This window comes from Palaemon carinicauda, chromosome 19, assembly GCF_036898095.1.
Source record: "Palaemon carinicauda isolate YSFRI2023 chromosome 19, ASM3689809v2, whole genome shotgun sequence".
In the NCBI taxonomy this organism is placed as follows: Eukaryota; Metazoa; Arthropoda; class Malacostraca; order Decapoda; family Palaemonidae; genus Palaemon; species Palaemon carinicauda.
The window spans coordinates 7,234,875-7,250,481 of record NC_090743.1 but is presented as its reverse complement, the minus strand read 5'-3'; the positions used below and the strand labels follow the sequence as shown (position 1 = coordinate 7,250,481).

Here is a 15,607-nt window from a genome sequence, read left to right as displayed (position 1 = left end):
ACATAGAATTTTCAACGTTTGCACAAACTTTCATCCCTGCGAATTTATATATCACAGTAAGGGTGACAACTGGTGGATAGTTTTGGCCCTTTGCAAAGTAGCTCTGCATATTAACTGACATGATCATTACAAATTCCTTGTGGAACAAATAAAATTATGAAAATTTTAAAATTTGTCTCCTTTGGGAAACTTCAACTTCAGATACTTATCAACATCAATAAGAGATTGTTCTTTTTTTATGTAACAAGCAAGAATGATGGAGCTACTATGTTGCTAACCACGACTTAACATTCTGTCACTTCATAGAATAAGAACCTTTACAATTTGGGCAATATTCTTATGGATATAATTGTTTTTGTTATTATGTTGAACAGGCTGACATAAGTCTTTTTATAGTCAATACATGAATTATCTGTTTTAATGCTAATTTCTTTTTTTTTTAAATATTTTTATTTTAAGTTTTCATTACTTCTTATATCATTTATTTCCTTTCCTTACTGGGTTATTTTTCCCTGTTGGAGCCCTTGGGCTTGTAGCATCTTTATTTTCCAACTAAGTTGTAGCTTGGCTAGTAATAATAATAATAGTACTACACCTACTCCAGTGTCATGACTCATAAAATGCGTAGGGTTTATTATTTGTACACTTTCACCTTTACCATCCTCTTGGTATTGCTATACACATAACTAAAAGACTATTTCATACTTCACTAAATTAATACATCTTACAATAAAGAATGAAAGGTTTCAACATGAAATGTATACATTTAGGATTCGCAGGGTTATGCTCTGACTTGTTTCCTTTATACTGAAATTAATAGTTACAGATAGTGACATTTGAATGAAAAAATAAGGGAAGGAACTGGACCCTTTAAATGCTATTTAAAAGATTAAGATTCTAGTTCTTGCAACAAAATCTTAAATATTTTGGTATGCTAAAACACTTAGAACAAAACGAAAAGCTATTCGTACTCGATAGGAAATTCGTAAGGTTAGGGTAACTATGGAAAAACAGAACCTATAACTATTAGATAATTTGTTGCAGAGTAACGATAACTTGAGCATGAAATTTTTGTTAGAATCATGAGTCACTTTATCAGTGTCAAATTACTAGCTTCAAAAAGTAAGTTTCTCACTCATTTAGGGTTGAAATTATTCCGGAGTAACTCGATCTTACTAAATAATTTTAATGATTTCATAGTGGCTGTTTAAGATGTTTCTAATGGGTTGATAAATATTATCCAGATATCTCACTTACCGAGATTGGCAATAGTTCAAATAACTATTGATACTGGAAAGGTTATAGTGTAAAGGACTAAAAAAAGCAAAGCACAGAAAAACAACCAATAAACAATGCAACTGTTTGTGTCATGAATGCTACCTAGCTACTATAACAACAATTACTTTTTCACTATAAAAACATCACTATTTCAATGTTACCTTGATTGAGACCTTGACCTGGAGCGTGAATGAGATCGTGACCTTGAGCGGCTTCGAGAACGAGACCTAAAATACAAAATTTGCATTTCATTTACATGAATGGAAAATAGCATAAGAAATTCAAGTGATACTTAAATTATTTTTACCATGCTATTAACCCTTTTACCCCCAAAAGACGTACTGGTACGTTTCACAAAACTCATCCCTTTACCCCCATGGACGTACTGGTACGTCCTTGCAAAAAAAAAGCTATAAACATTTTTTTTTTCGTATTTTTGATATTTTTTTTTTTTTTGAGAAAATTCAGGCATTTTCCAAGAGAATGAGACCATCCTGACCTCCCTATGAAAAAAATTAAGGCTGTAAGAGCAATTTAAAAAAAATATATACTGCAAAATGTGCTGGGGAAAAAATAACCCCTTGGGGGTTAAGGATTGGAAATTACCAAAGAGCCTAGGGGTAAAAGGGTTAAAAGATTACACACTGACCTAGAAATACAGAATTATATACAATATATAAACGATATAATTATGAACACTCACCTGGAACGAGAACGTGACCTGGATCTTGAACGAGATCTTGAAGAAGAGCGAGAACGTGTCCTCCGTGAACGCCGTGAGCTTGAATCATTGATCAAACGGATACGGCGACCATGCAGCTCCTTGCCATCCAGCTTTTCCAAAGCACCCTTCATATCTGCATACGTGGCAAACTCAACGACACTGGAAACAAAATCATAAAGGTTGAAAAATAATGCCAGGAAGTTTCTTTTCAAATACTAAACTGGAGTTCCCAAAAGTAACCATAAAGGTTTAAAGGATGCTCATGAATTGCTGCATATTCTTACACATTTTATATATACCCGGTGTATATATATATATATATATATATATATATATATATATATATAATACACACAGTGATACCTCTACATACGATCTTAATTCGTTCCGTGAGCTCCTTCGTATGTTAAAATTGTCGTATGTTGGAGCAAATATTCCCATAAGAATACACTGTAATTTGTTTAATTCGTTCCTCAGCCTAAAAACCCATGATAACTCCTTAACACATTGCTACACATAATTACACATAACATTAATAAAATTGAATAATACAGAAATATCTAAAAAAGAATAATAAAGAAATAAATAAAAAATGGGTTTTTATTGACACTTTACCTTAGAGGCAGGCCAGCGCAGGTGTAGAAATTGCTACGCAGGAGGAGAAAGATCAGCGAGGAGGTAGAGACGGCGACTGCTATAGCGTACCGTAACTTACTCTAACTTACACTACGTGAACTTTAACCTAACTTAGCTTATTTTTTATTTTTTCATTTTTATATCTTATATTTTATATTTTTTTTTTTTTACATTTTTTTCCTATCTATTTTTAATTTGCATCACTTTCACTCAATTCGGTCTTACTTTTCTTTGCTGCACTTTCTTTCTCTTCATCATGATCACTAGACTGCTTCGTAGATTTTTTTTAAAGAAACTATCGAGAGAAAGTTGCTTGGTGCGGGTTTTGAGAATTTTTCTAAAATGTGTTAAACAAACATCATCGAACTGCGCAATTACACAGCAAACCTGAAGTTTCTGTGGGTGATGCTTATCGATGAAATCAACCAAGTGTTGATGATATGCCAACATCTGTTTTATTTCAGCCGAACCTAAGATGTGACCTACCTCCTCGATCTCCTCCGACTCACTCAACTGCGCTTGGAACTCATCATGCTGCATGGCTTGCAGCTCCTTGAGTTCCTCAGTGGTGAGCTCTTCATGATGCTCATCGACGAGTTTGGTGATGTCATCTTCATCGACCTCCAGACCCATAGACTTGCCAAGGGATACAATCTCTTCAACGTCTTCCTCAACGGCAAGGACAAGTCCAGGCTCGGGGCCAAAACCGTTCGAAATCTCTGGGAGCAACAGCATCAGGCCAAAGCTTCTTCCAAGCTGAATTCAGTTTCCGATGAGTTACTCCCTCCCAAACCTGATCTATGATCTTTAAGCAGTGCACGATATTAAAATGGCTCCTCCAAAATTCACGCAAAGTTAAGTTGGTACTTTGCGTGACATTAAAGAACTGCTTCATTAAGTGCTTGGTGTACAGCTTCTTGAAATTAGAGATGACTTGCTGGTCCATGGGCTGGAGGATAGGGGTGGTATTCGGTGGAAGATACAACACTTTGATGAATTTGTATTCGTCGATGATATCATCTTCGAGTCCTGGGGGGTGAGCGGGTGCATTATCCAAACAAAGGAAGCACTTCAAAGGCAAATTCCTCTCCTGAAGGTACTTCTTGACAGCAGGGCCGAAAACTAAGTTTACCCATTCCACAAAGATATGCCTAGTGACCCAAGCCTTAGAATTAGAACGCCATAGAACATGCAGCAGGTCTTTATCAATTCTATGTGCTTTAAATGCCCTAGGGTTTTCGGAATGGTAAACCAATGACGGCTTTATTTTGCAGTCCCCACTGGCATTGGCACAAAGCCCAAGAGTCACACGATCCTTAATAGGCTTATGTTCAGGCATTTTCTTCTCTTCGGCGGTAATGTATGTTCGACTAGGCATCTTTTTCCAAAACAGACTGGTTTCATCACAGTTGAAAAGATGCTGCTCTACGTAGCCTTCCTCCTCCACGATCTTTTCGAACTATTTAACAAAATTATTAGCAGCCTTGGTGACCGAACTTGAAGCCTCTCCATGCTGAACAACTGAATGAATCCTGGTCCGTTTCCTAAATTTCTCGAACCAACCTCCAAACGCCTTGAATTCTTCCGTCGTAGGATCGGTTGAACTCTCCCCCGCGTCACCCCCAGAGCCCGCCACCTTCAAGTCACAATAGATAGTGTTGGCCTTCTCACAAATGATCATTTCAATGATCGTATCGCCAACAATCACCTGTCCTTTATCCAGATCAACAAACGGCGTTCCATCTCTTCCAGAGTAGGGCTACGACGTTTAGAAATAATCGTGATCCCCTTCGATGGTTTGACTGCTCTAATGGCTGCCTTCTGTTCTATGATTGTCGAGATCGTAGACATATTACGGCCATATTGTTTAGCCAGATCGTTAACACGCACACCTCGCTCATGATTTTCTATTATTTCTTGTTTTAGTTCTAATGAAAGCATTGACTTCTTCCTTTTCTCACCACTACTACTTCCTGAGCCAAAACTGAGCTTTTTAGGACCCATGATTATACGTAAAATCAAAAATGAAACGTGAGAAAAGGAAGATAAAAAACACAGTTAATAACGGAGCGAATAGAGAACAACCACACGATGCGCACGAGATGAGAGGACTGATCAAGGCGACGCTCGATTGGCGTCCCTCCGATGTGCTGCCGTCTACCGGCGTAAACAAGAAACTACCATCGACGCTTCAAGAAAATTCTACGCGTATTATCTACGTCGTATGTTGGAGCAAGACTTCGGGTGTCGAGACGCAAATTTGATCGAATTTTACTTCGTATGTTGGAAAATTCGTATATAAAGACAATCGTATGTAGAGGTTCCACTGTATATGTATATATCATATTTATACAGTACAGTATATACAGTGATACCTCGGTAGTCGAACGACTCTATACTCGAACAATTCGGAGTTCGACCAAAATTTTCGAGAAATTTTTGCTGCGGTGCTCGACCAAAAATTCGGTACTCGACCAGCCGAACACGTGACGACCGCATGGGCTTTGTGATGATCGCGCCATCTCGGCCACTCTCGCTTGTTCGGGAAGCATCAGTTCTCTCGAGAGCGTCACTCAGACAACGCGCGATCAGCATTCGTTGTGATTTAGTGATTTTCAGTGCTTTTAATTGCTTTTTTAGCTTTCATAATGAGTCCCAAGAAAGTAATGAGTGTTAAGGGGAAGGAGAAGAGGAAAACAGTGCGAACAACGATCGAGTTGAAGAAGGAAATTATAGCGAAATATGAGAATGGTGTACGAGTGTCCGATTTAGCGGTAGAATACGGAATGGCGAAGTCGACCATTTCTACGTTTTTAAAGCATAAAGAAATGATTAAGAAGGCGAATGTTGCAACGGGAGTTACGGCGGTAACTAAGCAAAGGCCACAAGTGATTGAGGAGATGGAAAAGTTGCTTTTAATATTTATTAAAGAAAAACAGTTGGCCGGGGAAAGTGTTAGTGAAGCGTTCATTTGTGAAAAAGCGTTGCATATCTATGAAGAATTAGTGAAGAAAAGTCCGAGTACCAGTGAAAGTGATTCATTTACATTTAAAGCGAGCAGGGGTTGGTTTGAAAAGTTTCGTAATAGAACAGGTATTCGTAATAGAACAGGTATTCATCATTTTCGAAGAATACTGCAGAGGAGGAAGAAACAATTAACAATAGACCAGTTTTTCACAAAAGAAAAGAAAGCTGCTACATCAAAGCCTGTTTCTCCTCCAAAGAAGAGACAAAGAAGAGAAGAAACCCCTGAAATAGATCTGCCCACCCTTTCATTGGAGAGAGAAACAACTCCTGAAGGAGAACTACCCCGCCACATCATGGAAGGGGACTCTCCTTCCAAGCAGTAACCTCCCCCTTCCATCCTCTCCACATCCATCCCTGTATGCCATCGAACCGCTGCTCAAAGGTATGTTCACTACAGTACAGAAAATGGTTTAAAATTGTTTTATTTTAGTACAGTAAATGGTTTAAAATTGTTTTATAGGATTTTCTGACCAATTTCATACACATTTAGATAATTATTGTTGTTTAGGTACACGTTTTATTAATATTTTGGGCCTGTTCGAGTGCTTGGGAACGGAATAGAATATATACCATTATTTCTTATGGGGAAAAAAAATTCGGTACTCGAACAAATCGGAGGTCGAACACGGATCTCGAACGGATTATGGTCGAGTACCGAGGTATCACTGTATATTATATTTATATATATAATTAGATTTTCTTTCGTCACGCTCTGCCCATTGCCAGATGTATAACTACCTGATCTCTCCCCGTCCCTCGGGTAGGGGAGAGGGAGTAGTTATGCCCTGGTGAGAGGGGATACCATAAAAAATGTACATTCGGAGGGGGTGGGAAGGGTTAAATCTGTATATGTGCATACATATCTAAATATCAAGCCGTCATTTTTGATGGATTGGGTACACTAGTGTGTGAGAGTATATACCCTCATACTGCACACTATATGCAAGCCTAGAAATTCGTAATTTTTTTTTCCAGCCAGCTGGACTAGTTGCTTAACAAAGTTACTAGGCAATCAGAATCAACTAGCCAAAATGTTTCTAATTTCATTGGGTTCAACTTTTCGTAAAAATGACACAGAACACTATATATTATAAAACTGTTAATAACTAGGTAGTAAGTTGGCCAGGGCACCAGCTAGCCTTCGAGATACAGTACTACAGTAGTCCTGGAGTTATTGGGTCCTTTGACAGGCCAGACAATACTACATTGGCTCATTTTTCCTTTGCCTACACATACACCAAATAGTCTGGCCTATTCTTTACACTTTCTTTTCTGTCCTCAAACACCTGACAACATTGAGATTACCAAACAATTCTTCACTCAAGAGGTTAATTACTGCACTTTAATTGTTCAGTGGCTACTTTCCTCTTGTTAAGGGCAGAAGGTACTCCAGCTATGGTAAGCAGGAGAGGAGAAAGCCCCCTTTTCCAACCACAAAATATGGCCGTGTGGTTTGGTAAACGTAAGTCAACAATTCCCAAAAGTATCCTGACATTCCCACACAATTTTGCGCAAAGTCCGTCTCTGAGAAAAGACGCTGGTAAAAATCCATGCTTGAAGGTGAAGTGATTCCACTAAGTACTTTGTGGTACCTCTGGGTATGTGGTTAGCAGCATGTGTTGGACAGAGGAGGTAATGATATGGGTCTCATCCTCTTTGAGCTCTCTAGGTGATGTGATATTAAGTCACACAGAGTTGGGAGTGGAACGAACTAAATAATTCAACACTCCTTATCTGTCAAAATGGCAGAAAAGCATAGATGCTGATGCCATCACTGAGATGCTGGCAGGCATTCTCATACCATGCTTCTAGATCTGATATTGGTGAGCATATCAGAAGCTTTCCAATTAGTGAGGTTGCAAACAGGTCGACTATTGGAGAACCCCTCAGTCATGGTCTTGCTCACTATCTGAGGATGCATACCATTATAGGCCAACAATCTGCATCCTCCCATTCAATTTGTCCGCCACCACTGTTCTTTTGCCTGGAATTAAGCAGTTAAGAGTGACTGGTTTGAGTACCTTCCCCTCTAGTGGATTACTACTGTCAGTTGGCAAAGCTGCAGAGAAACAGTACTGCCTCATTTATAACTATGTCTCTATGGTGGTGCTGTCATTCACACCCCCGAGTGACCAGTCAAAGGGCAGAGGTATTAGAGCGTGAGGAGAGCCACTTGAAGCCCCTACATATTGAAAAAGGATTGCTGTAATCAGTCTGTCCCTTGTACCGACTATTGGGGTTGTAGAGCTCTCCCACCTCTTTTGATGGGTCCGTAACCCAATGAAGATTCGTTGCATGTGTTACCATGAAAGCCAGGCGTTAAAGGATTTGTCCTACATGGCATTATTCCAGATCGAGTCTGGGACCTTCCTCTATCGGAACTACTGGCAGATGGAGGTCAACTCTTATTGAAGGGACTGCAGGTGGAGATGACTGTTAGGAACAAGACATTCCAAGGAAGACAGATTTTCCAGCCTCTTCTGCCATAGGTGTGCTGGCAGTTTGGGCACTAGGCCTACTTCTTTGGATTAACAAAGAACCTCACATCACGATAGAATGAGAGGAGTTTGTCCCTCCAGTCAGCCAAGATCAACCAATTATTCAGGTAACACAGAAGATGAATGCCATGTACCCATGATGATACCCGAGTAAGCTCAGTTGAAAACTTGTGGGGCTATTCAGATAACTACACAAACAATTTTGAATTGGTACACTGCACTTAGGCTGACAGAATTAGGCTACTTCCTGGAGCCAGGATGGATTGAGATCTGGAAACTTGTATCTTTCATACTGAACGGCATTATGAGGTTTAATGACCTGATTATCTGCCTGACTGTACCTGGAGTATCACAAATTATTAGTAAATTGTTCATGTCTGGAAGGTCTACGACTGGTGTCCAGTCCTACGACACCTTCTCTACAAGAAAGTCGACTAAAGAAGCTTGGGGAGCCGTTGTTAACCTACTAGAGGTGAAATTGCCTCAGCATACTTGTGCGTGGCCTCCAGAAAACCCCCTTCTGCAGCATGACCTGAACCCCTGCCTGGAGGGCTAAGTCCTTCGTCAATCCCTGGCGGTAGGCTGATGACATCTCTGGTGATAAATTAAAATAGAAGAGTTGGTAAATGGGAGGCAGATCCTAGACTACAGCATGTCCACAGTACACTGTTCCAGTGCATGATACCAACCGTCTTCTATTAGGATTGCAGGCATCCTGCCACACGTAGCCTCGTAGAAGAGGAGAAAATTGTGGAACACTCCTGTATTTTGCAAGACAACCTTGCTCAGGGGCTATGCTAAACATGTCTATATCATTACAATTTTCTTATAAGTACTGTTAAAGTAAGTAACTGGCCCCTTTATCCTGTCTTGTGTTAGTTGTTCCTTTGACCTTATCTGCTCTGAATTGGTTGTTGTTAGCCAACTGTCCTTTGGCCCGGGGCTCAGCAACAGTCTTTAAGGCTGTGTTGAAGGAAAGCATAATTGGTGTATTTGCACATATCTTTACTTTGTCCCAAGCATACTCCAGAGTAAAGGGGGAGTGCAACTAAGGTCAGGGCTTACAAGTCGACAAGTGAGGGAGGCGATGTGCAAATAGCTAGGAAGGTACCAGCATGTGACTGCTCTAAGCTATACACCTATTGATGCCCTGCCTTCTAGTCTCAAATTTACCAAACAGACCAAGTCAGAAGTTTACCAAACAGACCAAGTCAGAAGTAATTTGTATTCTTCGTAACTATACATTGACTCCTCTACTCAGATTTGTATTTGCGTAGCAGTAATTGGAGGTCATTTGTACTCTCTTCCTTGTACAACCTTAGTCCTTTCCTCGGGTTGTATTTATGTGGAAACAAATGGGAGGGTTAGTAGTGGTACTCCCATGGGAGAGTGATGTAGCAGGCAGATAAGAGGGTGCATGTCCGATCGTGAGCAGGTGAGAAGGTGCACGATCAATCGCACGCATCAACCTAGACGGTTAAGGTTGCAGCTTATGGCGCACACTTAATAATGCTCAAACACCTAGTAGTACTGTAAGACTAGTATTGCTCTAATGGGAGAGTGAACTAGAGAGATGGAGCTACCTTAAGAGCACGTGATCGTTAACAGGTTAGTGATAAACAAAAAGATTGATTGATTGATTTGAAGTTCTCACAAACAAAAAGAGGCAACATTCAAAACTATATACATAGCAAGTACGTGTGGTAACATTACAAAGGATGTTCACATCGTGATGCCGTTCCAAAAGGTGCTTGCCTTACTATACTGTAGTAGGGAAGAGTGGTTTCATTCCAAAAGATGACCGTCGTCGTGAACAGCTGAGGACAAAGCACGTTTAAGTGTGTAATTTTTTATTTTTATTTTTCATCCTTTGTGAAGGACTGGTCAACACAATTTTTCCCTAGCAAGAGAAACAGCAGGAGTGACTTATATGAAACTCTCACCAATCAGACTTAAAGGATTAATCGTCCAAATATAAAACGAAGGGTAGTGGCCCAATGTACAGTATGTCAGCCAACTAATTACGTTTCTGAACCAGAGGAAACTTGAGGTATGAAAAAGCAGTTGCACAAGAGTTTGCCTCTATGAATAAAGCTTCAAATAAAAGTTGAATGAGTGTCAAGTTGAGCCCTAACATGATTCTTTATCAATCTGGGAAAGCAAGTGTTTCCATGAGCACCCCTGATATCCTTGCTATCCTTTGATAATTGAATGCACGAATGTAATCTGAACACACGTTTAGGGTGCAAGGAATATTGGGTAGAGCAATCTAGTCTGGATCCTTAGTTCTGATCTGAAAATCTCAGGAATCCTTTTCAAGTGTATAAGAGGATCTGTCCTTCGATTCCAGCCAAATGTCCCGACTTTCTTTTAGGCGTAATTCTTCCAAGAAAGAAGGAAAGGGGCTAGTTGGAAACCTTCTATCCTCCAAGGTGTAAAGACTCAAAATCTGAATGAAATTAGTTTGTTCCTAGGATGATTTACAGCGAGCGTGAGGTTGACCCTAATTCTATTGTGGACAACTTATAATTGTCAGAGAAAAACTACTCTGAGTGATCATTTACAACGGAATAGAAGGCGAGGATCCCCACGAGGAGTAATTAGACGTTATTGGTCATGACTCTGGTAGTCGGGTAGGTCTACTGGATAAACCTGGCAGTCATAATTATGAGCATGGGTCGGATGGGTCCTCACATTAGCGTCCGCATTATAGCTCTTGTAGGCATAAGTCTCAATTCTTGATGTGCTTACTGCAGGGGTACAACTTGGATCTCATGAGGCGCTTAAAAGTGATACACGCAATGATGTGGTGTTGTAACCCTCTAACAGACAGTCTGTACGCCAGGGGTCTTGTAAGGTAAGTCACCCTACTCGCACATACAAGTGTGCACACTGTAATGACAGCATATTTAAAGAAGGACATGCACACACTCCAAAGAGTTAGCAAGTTCAGGCGAAAGTCCTACGTTCACCTTGAGCGTGTTAAAGAGACATGTTAACATTAAGCATGTCTCCTCCACAGGGGTGAGTATGCTTACTTGTTAAAAAATGAGCTGATCACAGACTAAGTCTGGCAACCAGAGTTCCAATCCGGTCAGGGAACGTGAAGGAGCTTGTTCCTCCTGACACAGTTTCCTTCTGACTTCGGAGAAGTCTGACATGCTATCATTATGTTCCAAAACACTGTTGTACTTCACCTTAAAGCCAATAGGGAGACATGCTCCTGGTTAGAAGCCCGGCTGAATGGGAAGAACTGCTGCCTGGTCTAGCCAACAAAGTATAAAAACTTAAGCAAAAACTATATAATGAATCTCAAGTCAACAATGGAATGCGATGCGGCTTGGGCGTCCCCCATAAGACTAGAACTGCATGATTCCCTGACAGCAGTGAGAAAAATCCAAAGGGTACTGCAGAAGCCATGACTAGTGTTCAAGAAGTTACTGAAAACTAAGTATTGGAAAAAAGGAAGGAAAGATGAAAACTGGAAATTAGAATGTTAGTAGCCTCACAGGTAAAGGAAGAGACTTGGTTGATGACATACAGAGAAGGAAAATTAGGATTTTATGTAGACAGGAGACTGAATGGAAAGGGAAAAGTGCACAAATGCTTAGGGAAGGATATAAAGATAATTACATAGGGGAAGACATAAGGAGAAATGGGGACATAAAATACTTTTAATGGCCCTGGAGGTAATAGAGATATCCAGAAATAGAACATATCCAATGGTGCACAAAAGTGGCATACAGTATTGTCGGAACTTTTTTGGCACTACCTTCATGGTGCTCCTTGCACTAACCATCACAAATCTTCTAAAGTGGATTAGTGAGGAAGAATCACAATGCTTCTTCTGAACACTACAGAGCAAATCCCAGAAGGTACTGGTTTACCTCCATCAACCCCTCTTCAGGTTGAATGATCGCGAAGATGATTGTATCAAGCTGTGGTAAATGCTTACTATCTGCAGGGGAAATGAGAAGGCATTGCAAGGTATAATTTTTGCTTTTCTGAACATACTTCCTCCACAGTACAGTAATTGAAGTTTTCATAGTAGTCCAACGAATGATGGCAGAAAAAAGTGGTACGAGTTATACGGCAAAGGTTCTAAATATGATCGAAGTTTCACTAAAAAGGACTTTAAAATTATCAGTCAAGGATCTTACTGTATGCTTACAAGAGAATGAGGCCTAAGAATACTGCTCAATTTGCCATAAATTTCCTTATTCATCTTTCACAAAAATCCCATAAAAACACAAACATTTCATCAAAATCTGCCTGGTTCCGATCATCTTCAAATTTAATGGGGTCGTCCATGGCATAAGATCTACATGTGGTGAAAATAAACAGACTCGATTGTAATACCTCATTGATGGAGGTAAAAATGGGTTGTAAGCTGTCGAGTGAATAAACCTGATCTCTTAAAAGAGGAGGATAGATCTAAATACCCCATTTCCAAACCCAGAAAAAAGGTTGAAAACATTAATATGAGTTCTATGCAGGGTAGTAGTAATAATTTTTAGAATTGCTTGCAAATATTTGTGTGTGGATTCCTAGTCCAAGATGTATTAATCAAACCAAAAAACAAATACAACCAACAAATTAACCTAGTTTCTATTTACAGATGACTTTCATGGGAAAATGGAAATTAAAGCTAACTTAGAGGAACTAGCAACCTCTGATTATTAAGTAGCCATTTTTGCCAATATCAAAACTTATTAAAGATATAAGCAATTTTACATTTGTCCCCCTAACTAGAAAAGAATATTATCAGTTTCTACTACTGCAAATGCAACAAAGACAAATAATCACAATACTTGCAATACATCAGACCAGAGGATAACTGATAGCTTCATGATGAAAATGGGCAATTATCAACATTTGCACAAAACCCACATACAATAAAGTGGAATACAACTGAAGAATGAATGCAGTTCTCTCCACCAATTATTCACCTCCTATAATTGCTGCTAGGAACAAAAAGATCCAACTATGTATGTTCTGCAATGTCTGTCATTCTCTCACTTTATAGTGTCTCAATTGTAGTACCCATAGTTTTAATACACTGGGGATGTTGCAATAGATATAATTATTTAGAAAATTAAGCTGTCAATAAAATGATAAAAGTAAGCACTGGTAAGGTTGTTATTGAAATGTTCTTTAGCCAATGCAATCATCAAACTAGCTTAAAAAGGTCTGTTCTTTAAATTAACAAATGGAATAATAATACTGTATAATGTTGCATGACCATACAGTACATGGAAAGCAGAAAGAATGAATGAAATCATAACAGAAAGCAATGCAGTTTGGGGTTAGAGAGATTTTACAAACAGAACCAATGGTAATATTCTGTATAAACAAAGACTCCTATGCGTAGTGACTTGCTAAATGGAATAAATGATTGAAATGAAACTAAAGTACTACTTACTTAACAAAAAATCTTTGCATCACCAGACAATAACCAACAGAACAAATTTTATACATACCCTTCGTTGCGTCTAGACTTGTGGGCATCAGCATAGGTGACTTCGCCCGCTTGCCTCATGAAGTCTTTAAGATCCTGCCAATATAAATACATTCCTTAACACGCATACTATACAATATGAAAGAAAATGACACTCAATTCCTACCAATTCACAAAGCAACAAAAAGAGTCTTGCATTAAAGTACTCTAAATATTTTTTTCTTATCTATAGATCCGTTCATTCACACTGAACAATGGGTCGGCATCCAACAAATGGAATGGTAGGTAATAGGTCAATACTGACATATGTCGTATCTGAAAAGTGAGCGATTACACACAATACTCACATTGGGTATAGTTTAGCCCCTGAAACAGAAAACCATTATAAACATGTGTAACACCACATGAAAGATTATACACAGCATGAAGAAATTATGCCAGAAAAGAAGTTTCTAAAATGAACACTGGACTGACAATACAGAGATGATATTTTGCTCTTTAAACATAACAACAACAACTGCCAACTCTAGGATTGCTACATAAAGTTAAGGCCATTTCAGTGGTCCAGTTTGGTACCCTGATTTACCTGTCCTGGTTATGGGGATCAGAAATTCAAGGGAAATGTGAAGTCGTTACTCAACACCGCGAGGTCGCCTGTACCCTCTACCAGCGAGTCCAATACCTCCAACATCATCATCATCATCATCAGGCCAATATCTGCTAGCACTTGTCCCAAGTAAAGAGGCGACCCAAAAGATGTGACTAACCCTGGCAGAGGGGGAATGTACAGCCCACCCTCCATCAAAGCTAGAGGTACACTGATGATTTGCGAGTGCGTGCAGAGCAGCAGCTAGGCAGTCTCTGCACCCGGTAGGTAGTACGAGAGCCCCTTTCTCTGTCAGTCAAGGACCTTTATTCATTTTGTGACCAGGCAATTCGGAAAGGTTGAGATGAGCTGCTGGTTCGCATCATGTGTTCCAACTCTCTCTCTCATACGGATGATTGGGTCCTAGTCTCTGGCCAGCACGACATTGCGCGTCCGTCATCCTCTCCCTCAAGCCTCAAGCTACGACATCTCGTTCTCTCTTACGTTAGTCTTAAAAAGACATTTTGTGATTAGCAGCATCTTTAGAAGGCTACTAATGAAGTTTAACTTCTAACTGACCCCTGATACCACTGGCTGCAAACTTTATCAAATTTGGATGTTAGAAACTTTATTTGACTGTCTATACATTGAAATGTCCTTTTCCCCACTTTATTATTGGGGAATATTAAACAAACAAATTTACTGCTCAAAATTTATTACCCAGCGACTAATTTAAATATCAATCTAACATTCCCATTACAGAAGAGGGTTAACTCAAGAAAAAGTATGTGTAAAAATTAATACACAGAAACTTGTGTAAATATATTCCTTAATAAATCATTCTCACACACATTCACAGGGTAATTTTTTTATCCATTTCAACAATGCACACACTTCTGCTGGACATTAAGTAATATAATGCATACTTTTAACTTCCCGTAATCCTCCATCCCTTCTTGAGTAAGAAAAAACTTGTAAGCTTAAATCATACTCCAAAAACCTCTCATTTACATCTTCAAAAGGAAATATATATACAATACTCTGAGGATGTTCCATAAATTCAATAACTTTTCAACTTGCTACCATTTCATAGAATAGAAGAGGCATACATTCATCTTTAGACATAAGAAAATACCCTAGATAATCATGACCTACATTTCTTATATATCATAACCTTCCTATAAAAACCATATCCCTCAGACCCTTTAAAGATTTCAAAGTAGAACAGAAAAAGAGGGGGAGAAGGCTTTTAATTAGTATATATTTTTGTCTACAGCTTTCAAGCTCCAGTAATGCATGCATCAAACTGAAGAGTTCTCAAATCCAAAGGGCAGTACTGAACTAGTTTCATAGGCAATACTTTCAATTCGCTGGGGGATATATACTTAACGCTGTAAATG

General features: G+C 39.2%; 1 protein-coding gene and 1 non-coding gene across 3 annotated transcripts in view; both read right to left on the bottom strand.

Moving 5' to 3' along the window:
* Window positions 1-15,607, bottom strand: part of LOC137658417 (serine-arginine protein 55-like) — an 87,727-nt gene that overhangs the window by 11,989 nt on the left and 60,131 nt on the right. For both annotated transcript variants that reach the window (XM_068393112.1, XM_068393113.1), the window contains 3 exons: window positions 13,644-13,717; window positions 1,982-2,161; window positions 1,440-1,505 (listed from right to left, as the gene is read on the bottom strand). In XM_068393112.1, the coding sequence (XP_068249213.1) occupies window positions 1,440-1,505; window positions 1,982-2,161; window positions 13,644-13,717 (320 nt within the window). The remainder of the gene's footprint in view (window positions 1-1,439; window positions 1,506-1,981; window positions 2,162-13,643; window positions 13,718-15,607) is intronic.
* LOC137659383 (U6 spliceosomal RNA) lies at window positions 8,908-9,010 on the bottom strand. Its single transcript, XR_011047506.1, has one exon. It is a non-coding gene; the product is annotated as a U6 spliceosomal RNA (small nuclear RNA).